The sequence below is a fragment of the Falco biarmicus genome, chromosome 6, assembly GCF_023638135.1.
Source record: "Falco biarmicus isolate bFalBia1 chromosome 6, bFalBia1.pri, whole genome shotgun sequence".
Classification (NCBI taxonomy): Eukaryota; Metazoa; Chordata; class Aves; order Falconiformes; family Falconidae; genus Falco; species Falco biarmicus.
Window position 1 is genome coordinate 73824605 of NC_079293.1, and position 22928 is coordinate 73847532.

At 48.7% G+C, this 22928-nt stretch overlaps 1 protein-coding gene across 2 annotated transcripts in view; it reads left to right on the forward strand.

Moving 5' to 3' along the window:
* The window catches only part of IFT172 (intraflagellar transport 172), a 38451-nt gene that overhangs the window by 12736 nt on the left and 2787 nt on the right, over positions 1-22928 (forward strand). Inside the window, exons 15-44 of one of the 2 annotated variants that reach the window (XM_056344016.1) lie at positions 93-205; positions 2963-3130; positions 3492-3628; positions 4464-4571; positions 5108-5192; positions 5529-5621; positions 5945-6022; positions 6413-6661; positions 8522-8600; positions 8999-9119; positions 9506-9650; positions 9725-9814; positions 10228-10325; positions 11208-11343; positions 11421-11537; positions 12145-12287; positions 12976-13069; positions 13322-13386; positions 13514-13694; positions 14280-14389; positions 14830-14959; positions 15573-15671; positions 16023-16132; positions 16638-16704; positions 16991-17077; positions 18982-19098; positions 19589-19699; positions 20482-20601; positions 22087-22182; positions 22850-22909. In XM_056344016.1, the coding sequence (XP_056199991.1) occupies positions 93-205; positions 2963-3130; positions 3492-3628; positions 4464-4571; positions 5108-5192; positions 5529-5621; positions 5945-6022; positions 6413-6661; positions 8522-8600; positions 8999-9119; positions 9506-9650; positions 9725-9814; positions 10228-10325; positions 11208-11343; positions 11421-11537; positions 12145-12287; positions 12976-13069; positions 13322-13386; positions 13514-13694; positions 14280-14389; positions 14830-14959; positions 15573-15671; positions 16023-16132; positions 16638-16704; positions 16991-17077; positions 18982-19098; positions 19589-19699; positions 20482-20601; positions 22087-22182; positions 22850-22909 (3407 nt within the window). The remainder of the gene's footprint in view (positions 1-92; positions 206-2962; positions 3131-3491; positions 3629-4463; positions 4572-5107; positions 5193-5528; positions 5622-5944; positions 6023-6412; positions 6662-8521; positions 8601-8998; positions 9120-9505; positions 9651-9724; positions 9815-10227; positions 10326-11207; positions 11344-11420; positions 11538-12144; positions 12288-12975; positions 13070-13321; positions 13387-13513; positions 13695-14279; positions 14390-14829; positions 14960-15572; positions 15672-16022; positions 16133-16637; positions 16705-16990; positions 17078-18981; positions 19099-19588; positions 19700-20481; positions 20602-22086; positions 22183-22849; positions 22910-22928) is intronic. The other variant, XM_056344017.1, reaches the window with a different exon arrangement.

Sequence of the window (22928 nt, forward strand, 5' to 3'; positions counted from 1 at the left end):
CCAGCCACCTGGTCCCCACGGGACAGTACTGAATGTTCAGCAGTTTGGGGCATGTTGGGTACTCACACACTTTCCTTTCTTTCCTTCCCAAGTGGACCTCGTTGGTGGCTACCATGCTGGCACTATCAGCCATGACAGCAAGATTGATTGGCTGGAGCTGAATGAAACAGGCCACAAACTGCTCTTCAGGGACAAGAAGATGAGGGTGAGGTGGGGGGGCATCTGGGGAGTGTGGCAAGATGGTATGCCTGGGGAGAAATAAAGACAGATATGCCGGAATGGAGGGAGGGAGGCAAGAAACTCAGCTGAATTACTCATGATTTTTTGACCACTCCTTTGAGAAAGATAGACCATGTTCAGATTGTGTGAGCTGACAGCATTGCATGTTTGGTCTTGAGTCACAGCTAATTCTGAAGTTAGTTATTAGACATCTTGCTCCGTCTCATCACACCTAAAAAGTGAAAATCACAGACTCTTCTGCTGTAAGAGTGTATTCCCCTCTCACCTTCATCAGGTGGATTAATCTTTGGATGAGGACCCTAATGTTGCTCTAAACCATGTAAATTATAAAAAGATGTTCTCTGCAACAGCTTGGCATATGTCTGTGAGATGAACGCTAATTCTCTAACGCAGCATAGTCACAACCCAATTGCTTGGATTGTGCTGATTCCCAGACCATGACTGAATGTTGCCTGGGAGAGTACTAGTAAGCCCAGGACAAAACTATGTCCAAAATCATGGTAATGGTTTCACACTACAGATTACGATGTGCAGGCACTCACCTCATGTCCTAGCCATGTTTAGTTTAATTGTGCAGATACAGCTGAAGAAGCCCACTGCAGCAGGCAAGATGTATTTGACAATTGTGTTACAGTTCCGCTCTGTTCACTATCAAGCTTTCTTCACTGTTTTGAACATAAGGCTCCTTGACTGCTTGACTTCATTTACTCCTCTTGTCACAAGACTGCCCTGAGAAGAGTACATGACCTTCTTGACAATGGTGTAATTCACATCCAGAATTTCTATGTAGGTGTCCCAGATGCTGTGGCAGACTCCAGCTACAGTGCTGCAGCTCATCACAGGATGGTTTTAATAGCTCCAGAGATCAGGTCTCATTGGGGGCTGTTAGTCTGCAGTAGAATATTTCCATGTTGGCTATACCTCTCTCCTTAGTCCAAGGATGGGTGAAGTATTATGTTCATATATGCATATGTGTTGAAATCCCTCAGAACTTTCTCGGCCTCGTCTCAGAAGAAACTGAATTCATCCCTCACATTTCAGACAGGAACCCCAGGCTTCTTCACTGAGCTGCTCCTCCTTCGTCACTTTCGGCAGCTTGACCCCTAAGATTGCATCACAGATTGTAGGGGTTGCAAAGGTATCTTCTTGCCTGGGAATGACAGTTCTTCAATTAAATCTGTCTGCTTGTTATCCCTCACACAGACTGCTGTCTCATCATTCACATCACTTGCCCATTACTGCCAAGCTTATTGGCCAGCAACTAGAGTCTAACTTTGGAGCCAAAGATTGCAGAGCATACATCTGCCACCTCACAAACTCTTTACCCCAGATTTCTCTCACAAGAGTGTGCTGGAGATAGTCCTTCTTGCACAAAGACTGTAGTTCTGGTTCTGGGCCATCACAGAACAAGTACTTTGTGTTTCCAGAGAAACAAAAGGAGCAGCCCAATGTGGATTTGCAAAAAATGTGATGCCTGCATCTGCTTTAGGGTGCCTCTCTAATCAAGACCCTCTTCACTCTCAGAAAGAGGACTGTTTGTGTCTACAGCTCTTTAGGACGCTACTTTCACATATCCATTACTCGTATCAATAAAGACAGACCTTAACTACAAAGGAGACTGAATCACTACCAGTAGCAAGGGCTTCTGTTTGGGCTCTGCTGCACTGATGCTCTTCAGAAAGGTACAAACAGTGATTGCAGCTTGCACCAGATGAAACAGGCTTCTATTTTCTATGTGATACATACATCTCCACAAAGCTGTATAAGTCCTATCATGTGAGAACTTTCGGCAATATATATTTTTATTTTTATTTCTGCAGTCTTGTTCAGTTTATATTTGGGTCCTCTAATTCGCTGTCTTGGCAAGGGACAGTGGCATCATCGAGGTTGCTGTTACCTTTTCTGGCTCCTTTTCAGGCCTCTCAAGAGGGTGCATGGGCAGCTCCTTCATTAAATACTGCCACCAGCCTAAATCAGACAGGACTGTGATTCTTCTAAGTTACGTCTACATAGTTCTCCAACCAGTTTGGTACAGACTGAAACAGGGACTTTCTTGTTCTCTTTTGACTGGTATGTCATGAGATTAGCATGATTCTCTCTTCTTTTTCTCTTTCTCATCTTTGTTAGGTGAGGACAGTTATGATGAGCAGAAACAGCGTAGGACTTTTAAGTTACAAGGCATCATACACCTTTGTTATGTGATGTGTCAGGTTACATCTTCCAAACTGTCAGGTTTGTTTCAGGGCAGTGTATTCTACAAACTTCCTCTTACCTTATTGGCAACAATTCTTGCAGTAGGACTCTGCCTAGGATGGACAATTCAGCCCAGAACTGCAGAGGAAGACCCTTCCTGGTCCCCCAGTTCGTTTGCATGAAGGACTTAAGAGACCATTCTCCTATTCCAGCTCTGCAGCTGAGAGGGAACCAAAGTAGCACAAGGCATATTCTGGTTTATATGCGTACGTGCTTGGCTATAAGGAAGGGAGGATCTGAGCATGTAGCTTAAAATACTGCAAGGATTAAAAAAGGTCTTAAGTCTTGGACAGTAACGTGTGTAAATAACAGCATGGGAGTTTGGGCTGGATATCTTGGAAAAAGTCTGATTCCTGGTTGGCAATATCTGTTTACAACATACTTTCTCAGGTGTTCCTGCAGTGTTCACGTGAGCTAGCAGCCCAGCCATGATGCCAGCTGAGCCCTTTTCTCTTCTTCCCCTCTCTAGTTGCAGCTCTATGACATTGAAAGCAGTACCAAGACTACCATTTTGAACTATTGCTCCTACGTGCAGTGGGTCCCGGGCAGTGATGTGGTGGTGGCTCAGAACAGAAGCAGCCTCTGCATTTGGTATAACATTGATGCTCCAGAGCGAGTCACCATGTTTCCTCTGAAGGTAAAACTCTGGAGACTTTGATTTACCTCCAGCAGTTTCTGTTACTTCTTTCTCACATGTTTGGAAATAGGGTGGTATTGCAGAAAGGAACTACTAGTTTCTTCTGGACAAAATATGACCTCATCTGTCAACTTTGTGGCAGGCATTTCTTGCAGAAGGTGAAGATAATTAATGCAGCAAGGAACTGCTTAGTGGCCTTTTCCTTTCCTCTGGTGAGACAAGGGTGATGTCTTCTCAGTGTGAGCTCATTCAGGAGAACTTTAATCAGCAGAGCTGTCGCAGTTCAGTCCTCACATCTATCCCTGCTACCCCACATACTTTAGGAGAACCTGGGGGTGTTTATAGCTGGTACTCTTTCCAGGGGGATATTGTAGACTTGGAACGGAGTGATGGAAAGACTGAAGTGATAGTATCTGAAGGGGTGAACACTGTGTCCTACACCCTGGATGAAGACCTCATAGAGTTTGGAACTGCCATTGATGATGGGGATTATCACAGGTAAGTGCTAGATACACCACGTGGTGATGGCAGGTAGCACACTTCATGTAACAGGCATCTGAGAGTCAGCAATCCATGAACTACAGCAGCACAACTTCCTGTACAGAGTTGACATTTAGGCTCTGAGCGTGATGTTGGTGCTAGGTCTGGCTGTAATGCGCAGCAGAGTCCTTCATGAGTGGATATTCAGCTTTTTCATCCTCACAGCTGTGCGGTTTCAAACTCAGAGGCACAAGAGACTGGCAAGTCTGGTCCCATTGACACTAAGACATTCACTGAAGGCAGTTTTCACTTAACTGCAGTGAATAAGTGTGTCTTCTGTAGCAGCCAGATGTGAAGTACTACTTAGATGCTTTCGCTACTGCTCCTCCAGGGATGATGACAGTGTCATGGAAATATTCAGGAGCTGTGCAGAGTAAAAACTGCCTGCCTGAAACAGTCATAGTAGCCACTATGTGGACACTGCTGATTTTGTTACAGGGCTTTACAATTGACCAGGGAAGAAAATGTCATATGTTCATAGCACTGTTACCCCTTGAGAGACTTCTTTGCACCAGAGTCTTGCTTCAGACACAACACTTCAAACTTGCCCCACAGTGCTACAGCCTTCTGCTGATGGTATGCCTCTAAGGACCTTAACAGGGATCACCTCGGTCTCTGAACTCTTCCCTGATCTGTCAAGCCCTGTGTCGTACGATCTGCTTCAGAACTGGTCACACCCAGCTTGTTCTGTTTTCAGTGCAACTCTTGTTAGGAAGTTTCAGTCTCAGCCTAGGATTTTCCTCAGAGAGCTCTTCTATTCTCTTACTGAAAGTCTGCAAATCTCTGTCTCAAGGGCTACCGCATTTTTGGAGACATTGGAGATGTCCACCGAGACCGAAGCCATGTGGAAGACTCTAAGTAGACTGGCTTTGGAAGCTAGACAGTTGCACGTTGCAGAGAGGTATGGGAAGAAGCTATAAAATCTTTCTTGCTCAAACACTCTCTCGGCTGAATCCCTCACAGAAACCAGGGTCTGACTGAAAATACGGCTTTTTGTGCGGCTTGGGTAATTCACTGCATTGGAGAATTAAGTGTTCTCTATTCCAGGCAGTGACTTTGCCCTTTCCTCCTGTACAGTAATGCCTGAACTGGGAACAGGAGGACATCATTCTGTGGCATAAATTTTTGCCGATGGCAACCCAAAGCAGTCTATAGCAAGGCTTCAGGGAGCTGACAGACATGGACAAGCTCAGCACATCTCTGAAGCCTGGGGAAGTGAAGCATGAGCATGGGTCATGTCCATGGCTTCTCCCACAGAGCAAGGCTAGAGGGCACATCTGAGCATGGATCTTGGCAAAAATCTTTCTCTTGAAGCAGGGCTGCCCTACCTCTCCAGCTTGCAGAGCTGGGTCTGCTGCCCAGGTTCTGATTTTCTTTTCTTGGACCAAAAGCAGGCGGCAAAACCCAGTTAGTGACTAACTGCTTTGCTCTTTCCAGGTGCTTTGCAGCTCTGGGCAACATGGCAAAGGCTCGATTTCTGCATGAAACCAACACCATTGCTGACCAGGCAGCTCAAGTGCACGTAAGTCAAACTGTTTTTCTGCTGTGCAGGGCAGCTGCTTTCCTGTAAACGTTTGCATGCACGTTATCTTCTGTGTCTGTGCTCACCAGTATCCTCCTACTGACCAGTACCTGGTCACGTAGAAACTGCTGACATAGTCCTTCATCCGTGCCTGCCAGGTTCCTCTTCTGCTGAGCCTTTTCATATTGCTCCTGTCTTGTCACTTATGTGATTCTCTTCTGTCTTCTTTAGTTTCTGTACTGACACAGACCCCACCTGCATTCACCTCCCATATATCATTCCAGAGCCTGTTCTTTCACTCAACAAACTGATTGAGCTAACTGATGTTGTCTGCAGGGTGGGGATGGTACAGACCATTATCTGGTGCGTGCCCGCTTGGCCATGTTAGACAAGAACTACAAGCTGGCTGAGATGATCTTCCTGGAACAAGTGAGTAAAGGAACAAGGAGCAGAAAAGGTCTCATTTATTTCTGAGCAGGGAGGTTTGTGCCCTGGTGTGAAAAAGGAAGAGGTTGCTTGTTCCAGGGAGAAGAGTTTTTGCCCTGAAATAGAAGGAGATATTTCTTGTTCCAAGGTTTAGGATTGCCCTGAGACACATGAAGAGAGTGAGGGAGAATGTATATCCATGTAAAGGGGACAGTACACTTTTTCAAGTGTTTTCTGCACATCTAGCCATGCCCACTGTGAGAGCTCAATGGCAATGTGTCTGCTAAATGGAGCCTTCAAATTGACACTTTTCTCTCTTGACACAGAATGCCACAGAGGAGGCCATGGACATGTACCAGGAGCTGCACATGTGGGATGAATGCATTGCAGTTGCTGAGGCCAAGGTACAGAATATAACTGCACTGGACTGTGGGCTGGGCTTGGTTGATAAGCCTTTTTGATTGGGAGTCCATTCAAGGTCTAGGTTCTCTTCACCTGCCCTATGAGGTTCTCACTCCCACTTGGAGGGGGCTCCAAGCAGAAGGGAAGGTTGCACTGACTTAAGTATGGACCCAGGTGAATAGGAAGGGAGAAGGCCCACTAAAATTGGTCTAGGATTATCTAGGGCTTAGAAGAAGCACGGGTGATGCAGTGTTATGCAGGGCTGGCATTGTGGTTTCTACTAACTGGGCAGCAAGAAGTCTGGTGCCATGAACTAGCTGTTCAGAGCCTGCAGGATGAGCAGGACAACATCTTGCCTTACCCAGGTCAACCAATGCTGCATTTCTCAACAGGGACACCCCATGCTGGATAAGTTGCGGCGGGTTTACTACCAGTGGCTGCTGGATACCCAGCAGGAAGAGAAGGCTGGGGAGGTCCAAGAGGAACAGGGTGACTACCTAGCAGCCATCAGCTTATACCTGCGGGCAGGGCTGCCAGCCAAAGCAGCACGGCTGGCCATGAGCAGGGATGAGCTCCTGACCAATGAGGATGTCATCAATAGGGTGTCCACGGCACTGATCAGAGGGGAACTGTATGAACAGGTGAGTGCCTCCCCACCTCTGGGCTTTCTTCTTAGGGCATCAGAGCTCTTACCCTGTCCTCTGCACCTGTGAGGTACAGGGAGATAGAGACGTAAAGTAGCAAGTGTAATTCTGTGTTGGTAAATTTGCAGTTTATGTTTGGGAGGAAATCCTACTGCATCCATTATACGCAGGTGAGGTCTAGAATTACTGTTATTGGGGAAAAAGATCACAACTCTTTGGCAACTTGTGGCCAAAACATCAGGTGAGTGTTCAGTAATAGTCAGGGAGGGCTTTGGGAAGATGGGAACCAACAGGAAATGAGTTGTGAATCAAACAGAAAACTTGGTATCACTGTGAAAATGTACAGTACTTCCTCATAGTAGAATAAAAAATGATGGTACAGCTTTTGTATAAGGGTAATCTAAGTGCAAAAGCTAAGGAAGAAAAACAAAGAAGGTCATGAAGACTATCTGTAGAACCATGAATATCATAGAGAAGGAAAGTGATTATCCTCTGCATCTAATAACACAAAAAAATGGTAACTACTTATTATTAGGTGACAGTTTTAAAACAAAAGGATGTTTTTCATATAATCGTGTTATTGTAAGAAAGTAGTGCTGAGTCTGACCAGTGTACAGCTCGGTAACCTGGCCAACAGTGGCCTCTTGCAGATGTTTAAGAAAAGAAAATAAAGAACAGGGCAGGCAAATATAGGGTGGTACTTCTCCTAGTGTACTTTCATGGGTTTCAGCAGTTTGCAGGGTATAGTGTGTCTGAACAGTTTTATTATTATTTTTGAGAGCTCTTGATAGATTTTAGTTCCATGAGCTTGTCAAGTTATTGTTAGAACTGTCTGTACTTTTTGATCTATAATGCTGGTTCTGAGTTACCCCATTCAGTTATGTGTTATGTGAAAAAAAGCAGCTCTTCTCACTGGCCTGTTTTATGTGCCCTGCTTAAATTACATTTCTCCAGTCTCATTTTACCTTTGGCGTTTTCCGACTGTTTCATTTTGACCCAAGAGAATTTTGTGGTTCTCCAAACCCGTCACCTTTTCTTAAGCCTTCGGTTGAAAGAGTAACTGTGGAACTCATTGCTGCCAGATGTTTCATTACCAAAAGTATAAATGGTTCAAAAGTGATTAGACAAATCATGGAGGTAGAGTCTGTCAAAAGCCATTAAATACGTTGATGTGAGGGCATCATGACACAAACTCAGGAAGCTTCCAGGATGCAGATTGTCAGAGGCAGATAGATATAATGGAGGAAAGACTGGTGTATACTTGCTCTGTTCTCATGGTCTTTCTCTAGACATGTGCTTTGCCACCATTCAGATACTGAAGGAGATGAATCTTTGCTCTGCCAGGATGGCCTTTCCTATATTATTTTCTAGGTATTACAAGCTTTGAGCCTCATCCCACCCTGTTGGCCGCCACCCTTTCCTACAGGGTAAAAACCTGCTGCAAGAAGCTGAGCTTCCCTCTTCACTGCTCATGCCCATGCTCCCGTATGACCATCTGCATAGTGGAGCTCCTAGGGGCTGTGGTCATAGAAAAGCTGTTGCTGCAGCTTTTTTTTTTTCTATGGGCACTGTGCAGAAAAGGGAGGTTGTCTCAAAAACTCTTAACTTGTCAGAAGATGGTGCCCCAGAAAAACACTTGGGGTTTGTTGATCGGCAGAGAGGACAATGGTCTCAGCACATGCAGTCTTTTCTAGAAGTTCCCTTTATCCTCATGCTTTTGGTTAGTGGGGAGGGCATAGCTGATGGAGAAGTCTGTGTGGCAAGGCTGACAAGTTTGGTACATGGGACTGGTAGGGTACGTGATGGTGTGCGGGGAGATGGTGGCTCTGGAGACTGGTAGCTTATATTTTTCATTAGGCTGGAGACCTGTTTGAGAAGGTCAGGAACCCACGGAAAGCTCTGGAGTGTTATTGCAAGGGCAGTGCCTTCCTGAAAGGTACTGTGCTAAATATGTTACTTCCCCCATCCATCCCTGGCAGGACCCTGGGTGCTCTGGCCTGGTGGCAACATGAGCTATTGCCCTGGAGCCTGGAGATGCCTAGGTGCTCTGAAGCTTCCATGTATCATCTAATTCAGTGTATGTATTTTCATATAGTTGTACCTGCACACACAGTCCCAGCATCCAGTTCCCAAGGCCTTGATCATGCTGACTGCAGCAGCATGGATTTGGTCCAGCTCTCCACAGGGTCCAGATTGCTGGGTAGCCCGTTGGAGCTGGAGTGGGTTAGACAGTCACCATTCCCGTCCCTCTGCACCCCATCCAAAGCCCATGTTCACCTCACAGTTCTGCTTCCTTACTGGATTCAGCCTAACAGTTATCATGTCCCTTTACAGCAGTGGAGCTGGCTCGCCTGGCATTTCCCGCAGAAGTTGTGAAGCTGGAGGAGGCCTGGGGAGACCATCTGGTGCAGCAGAAACAGCTGGATGCTGCTATTAACCATTATATTGAAGCCAGGTGGGTGCAGATGATGGCTGTATAGCCAGCAGCAGTATAACCTGGAAAGCCATGGAGCTGATATGGTTTGCTTAAATCAGTAGAGTTTTGCCTGCATGAGCCCCCTTGACCCCACTTCGCCAGTGCCCCTGGTGCTTATATGCAGTCTCTGCTGGCCCTGGCTGTGGATGCCTTCCCACATCTCTCCCAAGGTCTTTCAGCCCTGATCACTCTTCTGTGCTGTCCTAGTTCTTCATTCTTTCCCCTTAGCTTTGCCAGTTATTCAGATCCTTTGTGGTGCTCGAGCCCAGGAATAAGAATCAAGCAGCACTTTGGTCTCCCTAGCTTAATTCAGCTGGAGGACATGGCTGCGGGCTGGCTGTAAAGAGTTATGGTTTTGATGCTAGGTGCTCGATTAAGGCCATTGAGTCAGCCTTGGGAGCCCGGCAGTGGAAAAAGGCCATCTACATTTTGGACTTGCAGGACAAACAGACAGCAGCCAAATACTACCTCAAGATTGCCCAACACTATGCAGCTTTACAGGAGTATCGGGTGAGGCTACAGACCACAATCATTGCTGCTCTGTGTGTCGCTTGGGACTGCTGAGTTTGGTGATTTCCCTACAGGTTGCAGAGGAGCTGTACATCAAAGGAGACCAGACCAAGGATGCCATTGACATGTACACACAGGCCGGGCTCTGGGAACAGGCTCACAAGGTAAAGTCAAAAGCAAAAGCTCTGGGGAGCTCACCCCGCTTGGTGAAATGTCTTTCTTCAGGAGATGGTGGTGCCTTGTGCACCAACACTTGATCAACAAGCGCTCTTCCCAAAGGATGCGTGTAGGGCTGTCCAGTAGCCAGCAAGAAATCGGTTCCTGGTATTCATATCCTGTCTGTGCCCTTCTTTACTTTGGCAGCCCTGTGTGGGTGCACCTGTGACACAAAGAGCACTCTGCAAGGAGTGCTTTGATCACAGTGGCAAATGTCTACCCTTTCTCTGCAGAGCATTTAGCTTGTAAACCTGTTTGTAATGGGAAGGAGACTGGTTTCCCCCTTCTCCTTCAGTATCATGTGTCAAGAAACTGCTGTGCAGTGTGCTGTAGATTCTCCCGTATGTGTTTCTTTCGGCAGCTGGCGATCAAGTGTATGAGTCAGGAAGATGTGTCTGTGCTCTATATAACCCAGGCCCAAGAAATGGAGAAGCAGGGCAAGTACAAAGAAGCAGAGAGGTGAGCATCTTCCTTGGTACTAGTCCAAGACTGAGCCCTGAAAAAAAGGCTGTAGTAGTAGAAGAGCCCTTTCCTGGTGTAGGACTAGAGTCTGGGGCTAGGGTTTGGAAAGGGCAGAGGTACTCCATCCACATACAGAGACCTCAAATTGATATTTCAGAGTTCTTAGGAAGAGAAGTCACTGACTGTTAATGTATCTTTGTTCACTAGGACAGAAGGGAGGTCCAGGTGGGGTGCAGTTGTCTCATGTAGCAGAGGGGCAAGGCTTTTCCCCACTGCAGAGTGCTGCATTTGATCTGTCATCATCAGCTGAGGATAAGATATGAAAAGCAGAGTGTTTCCCATCCAGGTTACTAACGTTGTCAGTTCTAGATTAATAACAACACAACAGGGTTAGTAGGTATAGGAACAAACAGGACTGCGTGTCTGATGCCATGGTACCTGATCTCAAGGGTGCCTAGTACACGAAACGGGGCATTACAGCCGGTGAGGTCACATTGGGTTTAATCTTTTTGCCAGCCTGTATGAATAAGTTGAGCTGACGTTGTCAGTTACCATTACAACAGGACTGACAGCCTCAGGTTGGGGGGACAAGATGAGAACAGGTCACAGAAGCTCAGAGGCGCCCCCCCCAAGTCACAACTCAGCTTGACAATTGAGAATGGAGGGAATACCTTTGCCCTACTGCAGCTGATGGTGGCGTGACAGAAGGGCTCTATCTAAGCAGTGTTCAGCCTTGCAGCCCACAGCAGCCACGCTGCACACCAGTCATGCCTTTTGGCAGCATGCACAGGACCTGGCTCCAGCTGGGCAGGATGCAGAGAGACTGCGGGGACTGATCATGTCCTCAGCTGAGCCATTTGAATGTGCTTGTGTTCCCAGGCTGTATATCACTGTGAATGAACCTGATTTGGCCATCACCATGTACAAGAAGTGTAAGATGTACGATGAGATGGTTTGCCTGGTTGCCAAGTACCACAAGGACTTACTCAGCGATACCCACCTGCACCTGGGCAAGGTGAGTACATCTCATGGCAGGGGATTGACTCGGCTAAGCAGGGACAAGTGTCACTAACTCATTGCCTCTAATTGCAGGAGCTGGAGGCAGAGGGACGCTTACAGGAGGCTGAGTACCACTACCTAGAAGCTAAAGACTGGAAGGCCACAGTAAACATGTACAGAGTGAATGACATGTGGGAAGAAGCTTACAGGGTAATTATCATTTCACAGCTATCCCGCTGTGCAGGGATCCAGCTTTGACAGAACCATCCTGGTAGGAGCTGCTGTGTCTTTATTCACTGCAAAATTCGAACACTTGGCGTATACTGCCTAGCTTCAGCATGTGGCAGAGCACTGGAAGCCCTTGTGCCTACTGCTCTGCAGCATTGCACCCCAAAAGCAAGGCTTGACCCCTAGCCAGTCTGCAGTACTGCCTTCCTCCAGGCACTGCTCTGCTCTGAACCACTGCACTGTGTTGTACCTCAGAGGTATTGCTCTGCCCATAGCCACTCTGTAGCAGCCCCCCTGCAACACTGCTCCACTCCAGTGGGGACACAGATTGCCAGGGGTCACTTCTGCTGACCTAACGGTGGTGTGGGCCATGCTGAGGAGACAGCAGTCTCTTCTGTGCTCTGCCAAATACGCCTTTGTATCACTCTCCCCAGTCCAGTCATTGCTACAGAAGGGTTCCTCAGGAGAGAACAGTCGTTTTTGGTGCTCCCTCATGATGACAGGCATTATGTGAGAGGGGAGTCCTGGGTCAGCCTGCTGAAGATGAAATGGATGCATTGGGCTCTTCTGCTTTCTTTGCTTTGGATAGGTGGCCAAGGCACATGGGGGAGCAAACTCCTATAAGCACGTGGCCTATATGTGGGCAAAGAGCCTGGGTGGAGAGGCAGCTGTGAAACTCCTCAGTAAATTCGGACTTCTGGAGATGGCCATTGACCATGCAGCAGACAGCGGGTAAGCAAGGTCTATCAGCCCAGTGCTTTTCTCCCATCTGCCTGACCTGAGAAAAAAAGGGTGGCCCAAGATAATTGTATGCACGTGATAGCTGTGGGTTCAAGATATGGCGTGTCTTTCCACCCCGCCTGTACATCTTCATACAGGCGTTCGTTCCACTTTCTTGATGTAGCCCTTTTCCTGTCCACCTGTTAGTCTCTCAAATGTCAAGTGGGATCTGGGCAGGTGAAAGCAGTTTTCCCTTTAACTTTAGCGGGGGGGGGGGGGTGGGGCGGCTTGTGAGAGCCTCTGAACTTGGGAGGAGGTATTACTCATGTCACCATAGGTAACCACCCGTCAGAAGAATGTTGGCCCCACTCTGCACCTGGCCAGCCATCCAACTGCACTGCCATTCACTGCTGCTCTCCCCCAGTTCTCTCACATTGCTAGGCTCCTGGGAGTCTTGTGACTTCCCCTTAGGGTTGAACCAAGGGCCTCTGGCACTAACAGCAGGTGTGAAGGAGCTGATTTTACTTAGTGGGGGCTCTAAAAGCTCCTGTTCTCTGGTCAGGAACAGGAGGAATCAGCAGTTGGATTCCCATCTCTCCTCTCCCAGCGTCTTGTGCTGCACTTGATGTCTTGCTCTTGATGAAAGCATGCCCTCACAGCATATGGTCCTGCTCTCACCCCATTTTCTCCTTCATTGCAGGGTCTTTGAATTTGCTTTTGAACTGGCCCGCCTCTCCATGAAGCAGAAGATGCCAGAGATCCACTTAAAGTATGCCATGTTCCTTGAAGATGAGGTAATTTTACCCCCTGAAATAGGTGGGAGTTCTCTGGGCAATCAGGTAATTGAGCAGTTGTCCTTAAGGGCTGCTGCAGCAGGCACTTCTGTGGCTGCATCACTGCTCACCCAAAAGGCTCCGTGACTACAGCCCCAAGCTTCCACACTCATCTTTGTTTCATAAATCTCTCTGCCTCATGGTGAGCAGAGGAGGTCATGCAATCATATTGGGACAGGAAGGCATGCAAGCACATTCCTTCCTGTCTCCTAGGGCAAATTTGAAGAGGCTGAAGCAGAATTCATTAAAGCTGGGAAGCCCAAGGAGGCAGTGCTGATGTATGTATCATTCCTCATCCTGGCCTGCTGCATCTCCTCTCCCTGTATGATGCCATCCTGGTCGTTTCTGCAGCACTGGTCTGCTCCTCACTGTCCCTCTTGTTACATTGCATGTTGATTCCCCTAGGTTTGTGCATAACCAGAACTGGGATGCTGCACAGCGTGTGGCTGAGGCCCATGACCCAGACAGCGTGGCTGATGTGCTTGTGGGACAGGCACGTTTTGCATTTGAGCAGAGAGAGTTCCAGAAAGCGGAGGCCTTCCTCCTGCGAGCAGAGAGACCTGAGCTGGCCATAAAGTACTACAAGGTGAGCGTAGTCTGTAGCAACATCAATGCTTTCCTCCCTGGATGAGAACCCAGTTAGGACAGAGGAAGAGTGAAATCCATCTCCCAGCTCTCCCTGTCAGCTTAGTAGCCAAAGAGAAACCAGAACAAAGAGAAACTCAGGTGGTTCCTAGTAGAACTTAATTCTGGCCTGCTCTTAGAAGACTGAACTGGTAGAGATTTCACAGCATAGCTTAGCTCTCTTACAGCTCTGGGAGGAGGTGAGTGCCTGTGTGAGCCCTCAAGCAAGGGGCACAGGGGTCCTGGCTCTCTGAAGCCAGAATATTGATGGTCCTCAGGGGTAGCACAAGTTGGTGCATTTGAGGATTTAAGTGCCCATTCCACAGAGGTAGCTAGGATGGATGAGCACTTTCCCCTGAGGCACCTTGGGTGAGTGGATAGACATAGGTACTGTTTTGGGGGAGGAAAGAATTAGATGGTGCTGCTGTCGTTATTTCTTCCAGTGGGTCCTCTGGCAAGATGACACAAGAGGCTAGATGTGTTACGTGATGCCGGGACTGTGGGGGATCCTGGTGAACAATTTCTTCTCCCTGTTGTGCTTGTGCAGGAGGCTGGCATGTGGAGCGAGGCCCTGCGGATCTGCAAGGAATACGTGCCTAGTCGGCTAGAAGAGTTACAGGAGGAGTGTGGCAGGGAGGCTGCCAAGAAGGGCTCCAGGTAAGCAATGCTGTGGTCAGGCTGCAGGGAACAGGCAGGTAGCTCTTCCCCTAGGCCATTGTGCTGATGCCTTACAGAGGTAGCCTGATGGGATCCCTGACACCCAGTTGTTTCTGTCTTGAGGACCCTGAACTTCTTACTGCATAGGTTTCCTAGCAGCCATCCTCCCTGCTCTGGAAGACTCCAGGCTTATTCTTGCCATCCAAGGTCTCCCAGATGTCTTCCTGTACCATCAGTGCGTCTCCCCAGAGTCCTTAATCAATTTTCTCCTCAGCGTTGGCTGTGTGCGGCTGTGTGCATTCCTTGTTACATGCTCAGGTCCCTCTGGGGTCCCTGGTTTACCTCTGCTGTGCACCTCCCTGTCCATGCCCTACACACTGTCCACAGAGTCTCTGTGACAGCATCCCAGTCTTGGTCACAGCCTGCATGTCTCCTTACAGAGGAACAGAAGGGCTGCTGGAGCAGGCACGGGAGTGGGAGCAGGCTGGGGAACATGCCAGGGCAGTGGACTGCTATCTGAAGGTGCAGGATCCCAGCAATGATGTCCTGATGGAGAAATGCTTGCTGAAGGTACAGTCAGGGGCTATGATTCCCTTCATCTGCTCTGCTGTCTAGGAGATCCCCCACAACCTGCAGTGCATCTTAGAGATGTCTAAGTCACTGCAGGGCACAAGAGAGGACCTGCAGGCTCCAGTGACTGCAGGGGAAAGCCTTCATGGCCATTGTCTTGAGCCGTGATGGACTGTCTGCTTATCCTGCCACTACACTGATATCCTCTCTGGCACCACTTCCAGCAGCATGCCAATGTCTTTGTGCCCATATCACTCTGCACTGGAGAGCTGAACTTTATGATTTAGTGCTTGGCTAGATGAGCACCCTTCTTCTCATGGTCTGTGTCCACCAGCCTTTGGATTATGTTCTTGATCATACTTCTCACTCATACTTGGGCTCTCGTACCAACTTCAACAACAATTATGTCCTTGCCTGATCTTCTCCCATGTCTGGAAGTAGCTGGGCTTTGCTTCTCTGAATTGCTGAAGTGGGCTGTCATTTCTTCTCCCCTTCTCCAATAGTTCAAGCACTACCAACTCTCAGACTTTCAGGCTAGGACAGAGCTTTTTCCAGCTTCATCCCTCTCTCGAACAGCTTTTATCACTTGTGCACTGACAATTTCTCTTCACAGGCTGCCGAGTTGGCCATTAAATTTTTGGGCCAGTCACAGAGCATGGAGGTGATGCGGACTGTGGCTCCTCAGCTGGTGGCCATGAAGAAATACAGTGCGGTGAGGGTTGACTCCTGCTCCCAGACTACTGAAGAAGCAGTGACATAGGAAGGGAGAGCTCTATCCAAGGGAAGGAGTCAGGTCACATCCTGGGGTGGTGGGTGGATGGCTGTATCCAGAGTTGGGCAGTGCAGAGTCTTCAGGGAGGAAGAGGGAGGGGAAAGGGATCAAGTCCTGGAACAGTGAGAGAGCCAGGCCTTGGGAGGAGACAGAAAGCAGAGAAAGGGGGTTATCTTTTGGGAGACTTTCTGTTGTTGCTGTGTGCTGGTCACTTCCAACAGCACCAGCTCCAGCCTGGGCTGCAGGGTGCCGTTGGGGTTTCACCTCCCATGGGACTCTCTGGCCCTGCAGGCAGCTGAACTCTACCTCAGCTTGGACCTCATCCGGGAAGCTATTGATGCCTTCATTGAAGGGGAAGAATGGAGCAAAGCCAAGCGCGTGGCCAAGGAGTTGGACCCCAGGTATACCCTGGAACTTCTCAAATTACACTCTTCCTGCTCGCACTCAGCCCCAGATGTTCTCTTGTTCTGTCCTGTCCTGCTGCCCCCAGGTTCCCTGGGTTCTCCCCACAGTGGGCTTCCCAGGCTGGACAAGACACATTCTCCACGGCTGCCCTTCCTAAACCATTTACCGCCCTGACACTCTTCTATTGCCACACATCCCATGGAAATTGTTATCCCCTTCTGTCCCATCTCTATTGCTCTCTCCCCTTCCCTTGTCATAATCCTGTGCAGGCACTTCCTTCTGAAAATCCTGTGATCCCTTTCTCTCCTCACATATTATATTGCAAAGAGCTGCCTCGAGCCCCTTTTTTCCCCTTCTGCCTACGCTCCCAGCAGCAGGCTGGAAAGGCATAGCACAGATGCAAGTCCTCTTTTTCCCAAAGCAGACAAAGTTGAATCCACCTTCTGCACTGATGCAAGACACTTACTAGTCTTGCTGCCTGTTAAGATTCTTTCTACCCAGTAGGTCAGAGGAGTATGTGGACCAGCGTTACAAGGAGTATTTAAAGAACCAAGGAAAGGTAGATTCGGTACGTATTTGGGATCCCTACAGAGTCATGTCAGGATCTCTCCAGATCCTTGGGGCCCTTCTCATGGGGCTTTTGCCTGGATATGCCTGAGGGTGAGGAGTCTGTATGTGTCTTTGAGTCATGGTTTCTGCATACCAGATGGGTCACACTGGCTCTGTGCTTGCATACCATAGAGGGGGAGGGACAATGTGTATGTGAAGAAAAGATCCAGGTGGGCTGATGCCTGCCTTGGTGCTGGTAGCAAACCTTGCCTGCACAGCAAATTTATGGTTGTTTCCATCCCCAGCTGGTGGGAATAGATGTCATGGCTGCTTTGGATATGTATGCAGAGCAGGAGCAATGGGAGAAGTGCCTGGAGGTTGCGGCTAAACAGGTGAGTGCATGTGTGAGCACTCAGGCAAGGGACACAGGGGTCCTGGCTCTCTGAAGGAGGGACAGCAGGAATGAGTGGGCTGGGCAAAACAGCATGGGGAGTCACTGCAGCAGCTCAGAAAACACCTCTCCACTGTCCCCAGCTTGACCAGTCAGTCCTAGCAGGGAAGCCTTAGAACCCAGAAGCCCATTGGGTTTAAATTTTGTGATTAATGGTGTATTGGGAAAAGCTGTTTAGGCTGCAAGTAATTGGTACCGTGAAAATAGAGGTTTGTAAAAGCAAGCCTTCTTTACATGTTCTTTAGAGCCCTGGTGTCAGCATAAATGAGACATCCTTGTCATGAAAGCAAACTTGACATTTGTTTCATTTTTACTGACCTAAACCTAACAAAATTACCTCAACAGATTAATAAAAATGGGGAAAAGCAAAATGAAACTGATTTACAATGCTATTGCAGTGCGGTAACAGGAGGAGATAGCTCTAGATTACCAGGATCTGCTTCCAGGGTTCGTTTGCATTCAGTGGTTATGGATTGGCTGTCGGTTATTGACTGGTTATGGATTCAGTGGTTCTTGATAACCGAGCTCAGCTAAGGGCAGATGTGGGTTCTCTGAAGTGAGGTATTACTTGAGATATATTCAGAATAACAGGGGAGCCCCTGGCAGTGGAGTCTGCAGTTAGTGGAGACATCACAGCTTACCACTCAGGCAGACACCGATAACTTGGACAAGCACTGGTAGTGTGTTGTACTGTGTTTTTTTACCTCTGTTTCTAATGCAGTAACCAGTAACCCGAGTTTGGGCTTTACTACAGTAAACTTGATTTCTTTTTTGACTCGGGCTTCTGTTGTGATACAAGAGGTCTTTGTTGTAGTAGTTGTTATCTTGGAGACTTCTGTGCTCATGTTCTAATTATCAGGAGATACCAGTGTTGATCTTCTTCCATAAAGAATAACTTTGCACCCAATTTAATGATAAAGGCTTAATCAGTTTTATTGTTGGCCAGGCACAACACTACCACATCTAGTCCAAGAAGATGTTAGTCTCTTTATGCCTCTAAGAGGGCATTAGCACAGCCTTGTTCCATAGCCAGTGCAGAATTTCCTTACTTTTGACTCAGCTGTTCTGCAGTGATGACACAGGTAAAAAGTTACGTTTATCAAAAGAGGTCACATACCAGACCTAATCTTTATCCCAAACTGCCCTGTACTGAAGTGTTTCACTGGCATCCACACCTGTTCAAGTTCTAGACATATCACTGGGACACTGGTCTCTCTTCTGCTTAATAAACTTGCTTCCATTGCTCATTTTTTAACAGGATCACACATTTTGCACTGTCCTCTTCACCTCGTTATGCTCTTTAAGCCTGTGTGAAACAGGTCTCTCCTCAGCTGAATTTCTGTAAGGCCGACTACAGTCAGTCCTCAGCAAAATGTTTGTGATCAGCCCAGGTACGAGCAGTGCTCCCAGGAGGTCTGCAGTCCCAGAGGTCTGACAGAATTTGAATAAAGGACTAGAGCAGCCTTGCAAATTATGAACATCTTCAGTCCACAAAGTGTTTTGATTCATTCTTTCATTAGACTAAGGGCTGGTTTACCTGTGGTGCCACATTGTGGAGATACTGCATCCTTTAGGTATTTGGCAGTATTCCTTTGGCAAGTGGTGAACAGCTGAAAAGCAGCTTTATTTGCATGTGTGAAGGGTCAGCACGGCATCAGCTAGCCAGGATTAGAGGTGTCAAGGGGGGCTCAAATCCAAAACCAGGTCTGTTGTGCACAGTCTGTCTCTCGCCCTTTGGGACTCGAGTGTGCGGGTGTGCATACACACATCTGAAACTGTCCCCACCGAGTGACAAGTGTTCAGTTCATGATTGTCATGCTGCTGCTTTCTGTGTGCCTTCTCCAGAACTACAAAGTCTTGCACAAGTATGTAGCTCTGTATGCAACCCACCTCATCCGGGAGGGCAGCTGGGACAAAGCCCTGAGCCTGTATGTCCACCATGGAGCACCTGCCAACCCACAGGTAATGAAGGCAGCATGATATCACAGTGTGAATTGCCAGCATGTGCTGTGATCTGCTACATGAGTCAGGCTTCCAGTCCAGAACTGGGATTACCAGGTGTTAAACAGGTCCAAGCCACTTCAACCCTACTGTGGGTTGTTCTAGAGGTTCCTCAGCTAGCGGGACTAAAGACAACCTGCTGGCATGTTCTCCAGGGAAAGGAGCAGGGGGAAGTTGAGTATCTGTGTTTGTTTTGAACACCTTAACCATCAAGTCCAGAACAAAAGGAACTGTGTTTGTCTCTTTGAGAGCGCTAGCTGCAGGAAGCATTCTTCACTGTTTCCCTGCCTTGTCTTGCAGCACTTCTTGCAACCAGCAATCTGCAGCAGGGCTGCTCCAGCCTGTGTGCCGAGCTGCCATTCCCTCAGCCTGTGCTTGACAGCAGGAGAGCTCCAGACATTTGCTGACTCCCATCTGGCTCCCTTAAGATTTCTCTCCTTTTTTGTTGCAGAATTTCAACATTTACAAGCGTCTCTTTGTGGAGATGGTGAACGCATCTGGTATGAATTGCGCCGAGGCCTACTCCAGCTGGGCTGACCTGCGTGACGTTCTCTTCAATCTGGTGAGTGTGGGCTGTGGCCACCACTGCCTCTTAAACACCAACACCCTGGTGGCTCCTAGCAGGGGAGAAAGAAGAATCAGTCTCTAACCAGGTGACACGGGCAGTATTGGTAGAACAGGAGCAGAGGGAAAAGAGCTGACGATGTGGACAGCAGAACAGGATCCTGTGAAGTGGGCATGGCTGGGCAAGAGAAGTCAGGGAAGAAAGTGACTGTGCACTCAAGGCCAAATCCTAGAAGTGGGTCTGGACATCGGCACTTTCAGGGCTACATGGGACCCTATCACAACATGTCCACTGTTCATCCTACACCCGTGTTCAGCAGCCTGGGTGGGGCAAGGACCTGGGGAAAGCACAGAACTACTGAGCCTGGAAAATAAGAGAGTCCTCCCCATCTCCCCAGAGATGCTCAGAGCCTTCTGCTCCTTCTTCCCTCTTCCAGGATACTTCAGCCAGAGCCCAGGATGGCCTTTTCTGTGTTTCTGTCCCACTAATACCCACCTCTAGCACAAATGAAATCGACAAATCCCCCTTTGTCCATCCAAACTCACTCCTGCTTCCAGTGCTGTTGGTTGTTGCAGTACTCTTGGCTCTTCCCCTTCTTCCACAGCCTCCTCCCTTCAGCACTCTGTAGGACCCAAAGCACCCAAGGCCCAGCCCTTTTCCCATCCCCAGAGGCGCCTGGATATTTCAGATCCTTCTCTCTCAGCTTTTCCCTGGGCTCAAGTGGATGAAGAGTGCCTTTGTGCTCTCATGTTCTCAGTTACTCCTTTTCTCTTCTTCAGTGTGAAAACTTAGTAAAGTCAAGTGAGGCAAACACTCCAGCACATGAGGAGTTTGAAACGATGCTGCTGATCTCTCACTACTATGCCACCCGCTCCGCTGCTCAGGGCGTGAAGCAACTGGTAAGGTTTTTGAAGTTCCTTTGCCAGGTCACCAACCTGAGTGGAGAGCCCTGTGGGGATGTGCAGGTTCAAGGCTATTCACAGTTCACTGTTCCACTTCATGGATCACACGCATGAGAATGGGACTACAGTGATCTGGGAACCCACCACTATCAGGTGGAACTGGAGATGGTCGTCTTCTTATAGTAGCACCTGCCCCCAGCCACTGCGGCTGAGATGTAAACCAGTGGGAAGCTGATCCGTGTGCTTGGCATGACTTGTGAGAGCAGACACACCAGTAGGAATTTAGGGATTGCACAAAATTGTGGACTTCCCAGGAGAGGCATTGCTTCCTCTTCAGCTGTCCTGGGCCAAGAGAGCTGCTGGGCTTCACACATGGTCTTGAGAGCAGATTGGCTTCAGGAGCTTGTGTGCCTGTGTGCTTGGCCTCTCAGGGGGCTTTGGGAGCTTGTGAGCACGGGTGCTCAGCATCACACAGGGCTTCAGCGGGTGCTGGGCCTGCTATGGGGCTTTGGGACTCATGGGCCCGGACACCAGGCCTCACAAGGCACTGCGAGTGGTTTTGAGTCTCATGTGCATTGGGATTTGTTCCGGGCCACGAGACAGAGCAGGGTCCCTGCTGAAGTCTTGATCCATATGGGATTGTGGAATTGTTCTAGAGCTCTGTATGAGTGTGGGACTGGAGCTGTGATAGAGCAGGCTGTGAAAAAGAAAGGTTGCCACAGCTAGGACCCCAGTAGAAGTCATAGGGGGGACTGGGGCTTCCCCTTGGCTGCATGTGTAGGTGTTGGGGTTCCAGAGACATATCGGACAGAAAAAGCCATGTCTGATGGCTTGGAAACCTATACAGACCCATACAGTTGCGGAACGTTGAGGTGTTGGGTAGTCTATTTGGGATCGTGAAGGAGGGGTGGCCTTCTCAGTTCTGGTGTGATGACAACCTATCTGGCAAACAGAAAAGTGAAATCTCCCTTCAATTCCTCACCCCCACTCCAAAATTCTTATGTGATTGAATACAAGAAAAAACTCACTGTGACACTGGCTAAACACCAGAGCAGGATTCTTGGAGAGGTTGGAGAGTGTCCATCCCTTGAGATACCCAACCAGACGTATTCCTGTACAACCTGCTGCAGCTGACTGCTTTGAACAGGGCAGGCGCGTGGACTAGGAAATCACCAGAGATCCCTTCCAACCTCAGCTATTCTGTGACTCAAATGGTGGGGACTTGGGTGCACCTTCTAGTGAAAAATAGCAAGGTTTATAAAGCAGAACTTAATCTTCAGGTGACAGTCCTCCTGTGTCTTCACACAGTGAGGGTACTTAGGGTCATGACTGAAGTTTTTTAACCTTTGTTTGCTGCATGTCAGGAGTATGTAGGTGCAGAGTCCCTGCCGTGAGTCTGGGGCAGTATGATCTCGTGAGATCCCTTCCGACCCGATTTTTCTGCACTGATTGTTGTGGTTTTACTGTCTTTTGTGTCTGCAGGACACTGTGGCTGCCAAGCTGTCCATTTCCCTGCTGCGCCACACTGAGCTTCTCCCTGCAGACAAGGCTTTCTATGAAGCTGGGATAGCTGCCAAGGTAAGAGCTATCTGCCACCACAGCAGCTGAGGAGGTGGAGGACCCTAGGCTCAGGGATTCTCAATTCTATCTTCCCCTGTCCTCTCCTAGCTGCACTGGTAGACCAGCAGCCAGACACTGGCACTGGAGGCCTTCCCTCAAGCAGCTTGCCAGCCTCCATACTTTGTTGTGGGCTGGCAGTAGGTGGTGGGAGGGTGGACCTCAGCCAGCAAGGGGACATGAACTGCAGACCCAGCGGGTAGACCAGAAGCCATGTTAAATTGCATGGCTGTGTTAGTGTAGGTGCAAGGCTCCTAACTGCTCTGCTTTGCTCTGGGTCACCTAAGTGAAACTCACTCCTGAGGCTACAGGCTCTGACTGCCTGCCCAGAGATAAAGATGTATAGCAAGCACAGCAGCATGTTCTCACTGTCTGATGCTGGCTGTGCAATGCCTGACTCCATCCTGTGGGACAGCCTGTGGGTAGGAGGCTGCTTGTCCCAGTGGTTGCCTGTGAAGCAGTCCTCAGGGATGGTGAGCCGGGATGTGTACTCCTCCATTACCTGTGTTGCAAGCAGGATGTTGTTGCACAAACAGAACCACATCCTCCCTACCCGTTGCTCAAGCAGGAAAGTTGTGGCTGTGAAGATAAGCTGCCTGGTCTCATTTGGGGTTCTTCTCTGTACTAGGCAGCCAGCTGGGAGAACATGGCATTCATCTTCCTGAATCGCTTCCTAGACCTCTCAGATGTACGTATATGCTGGAGGG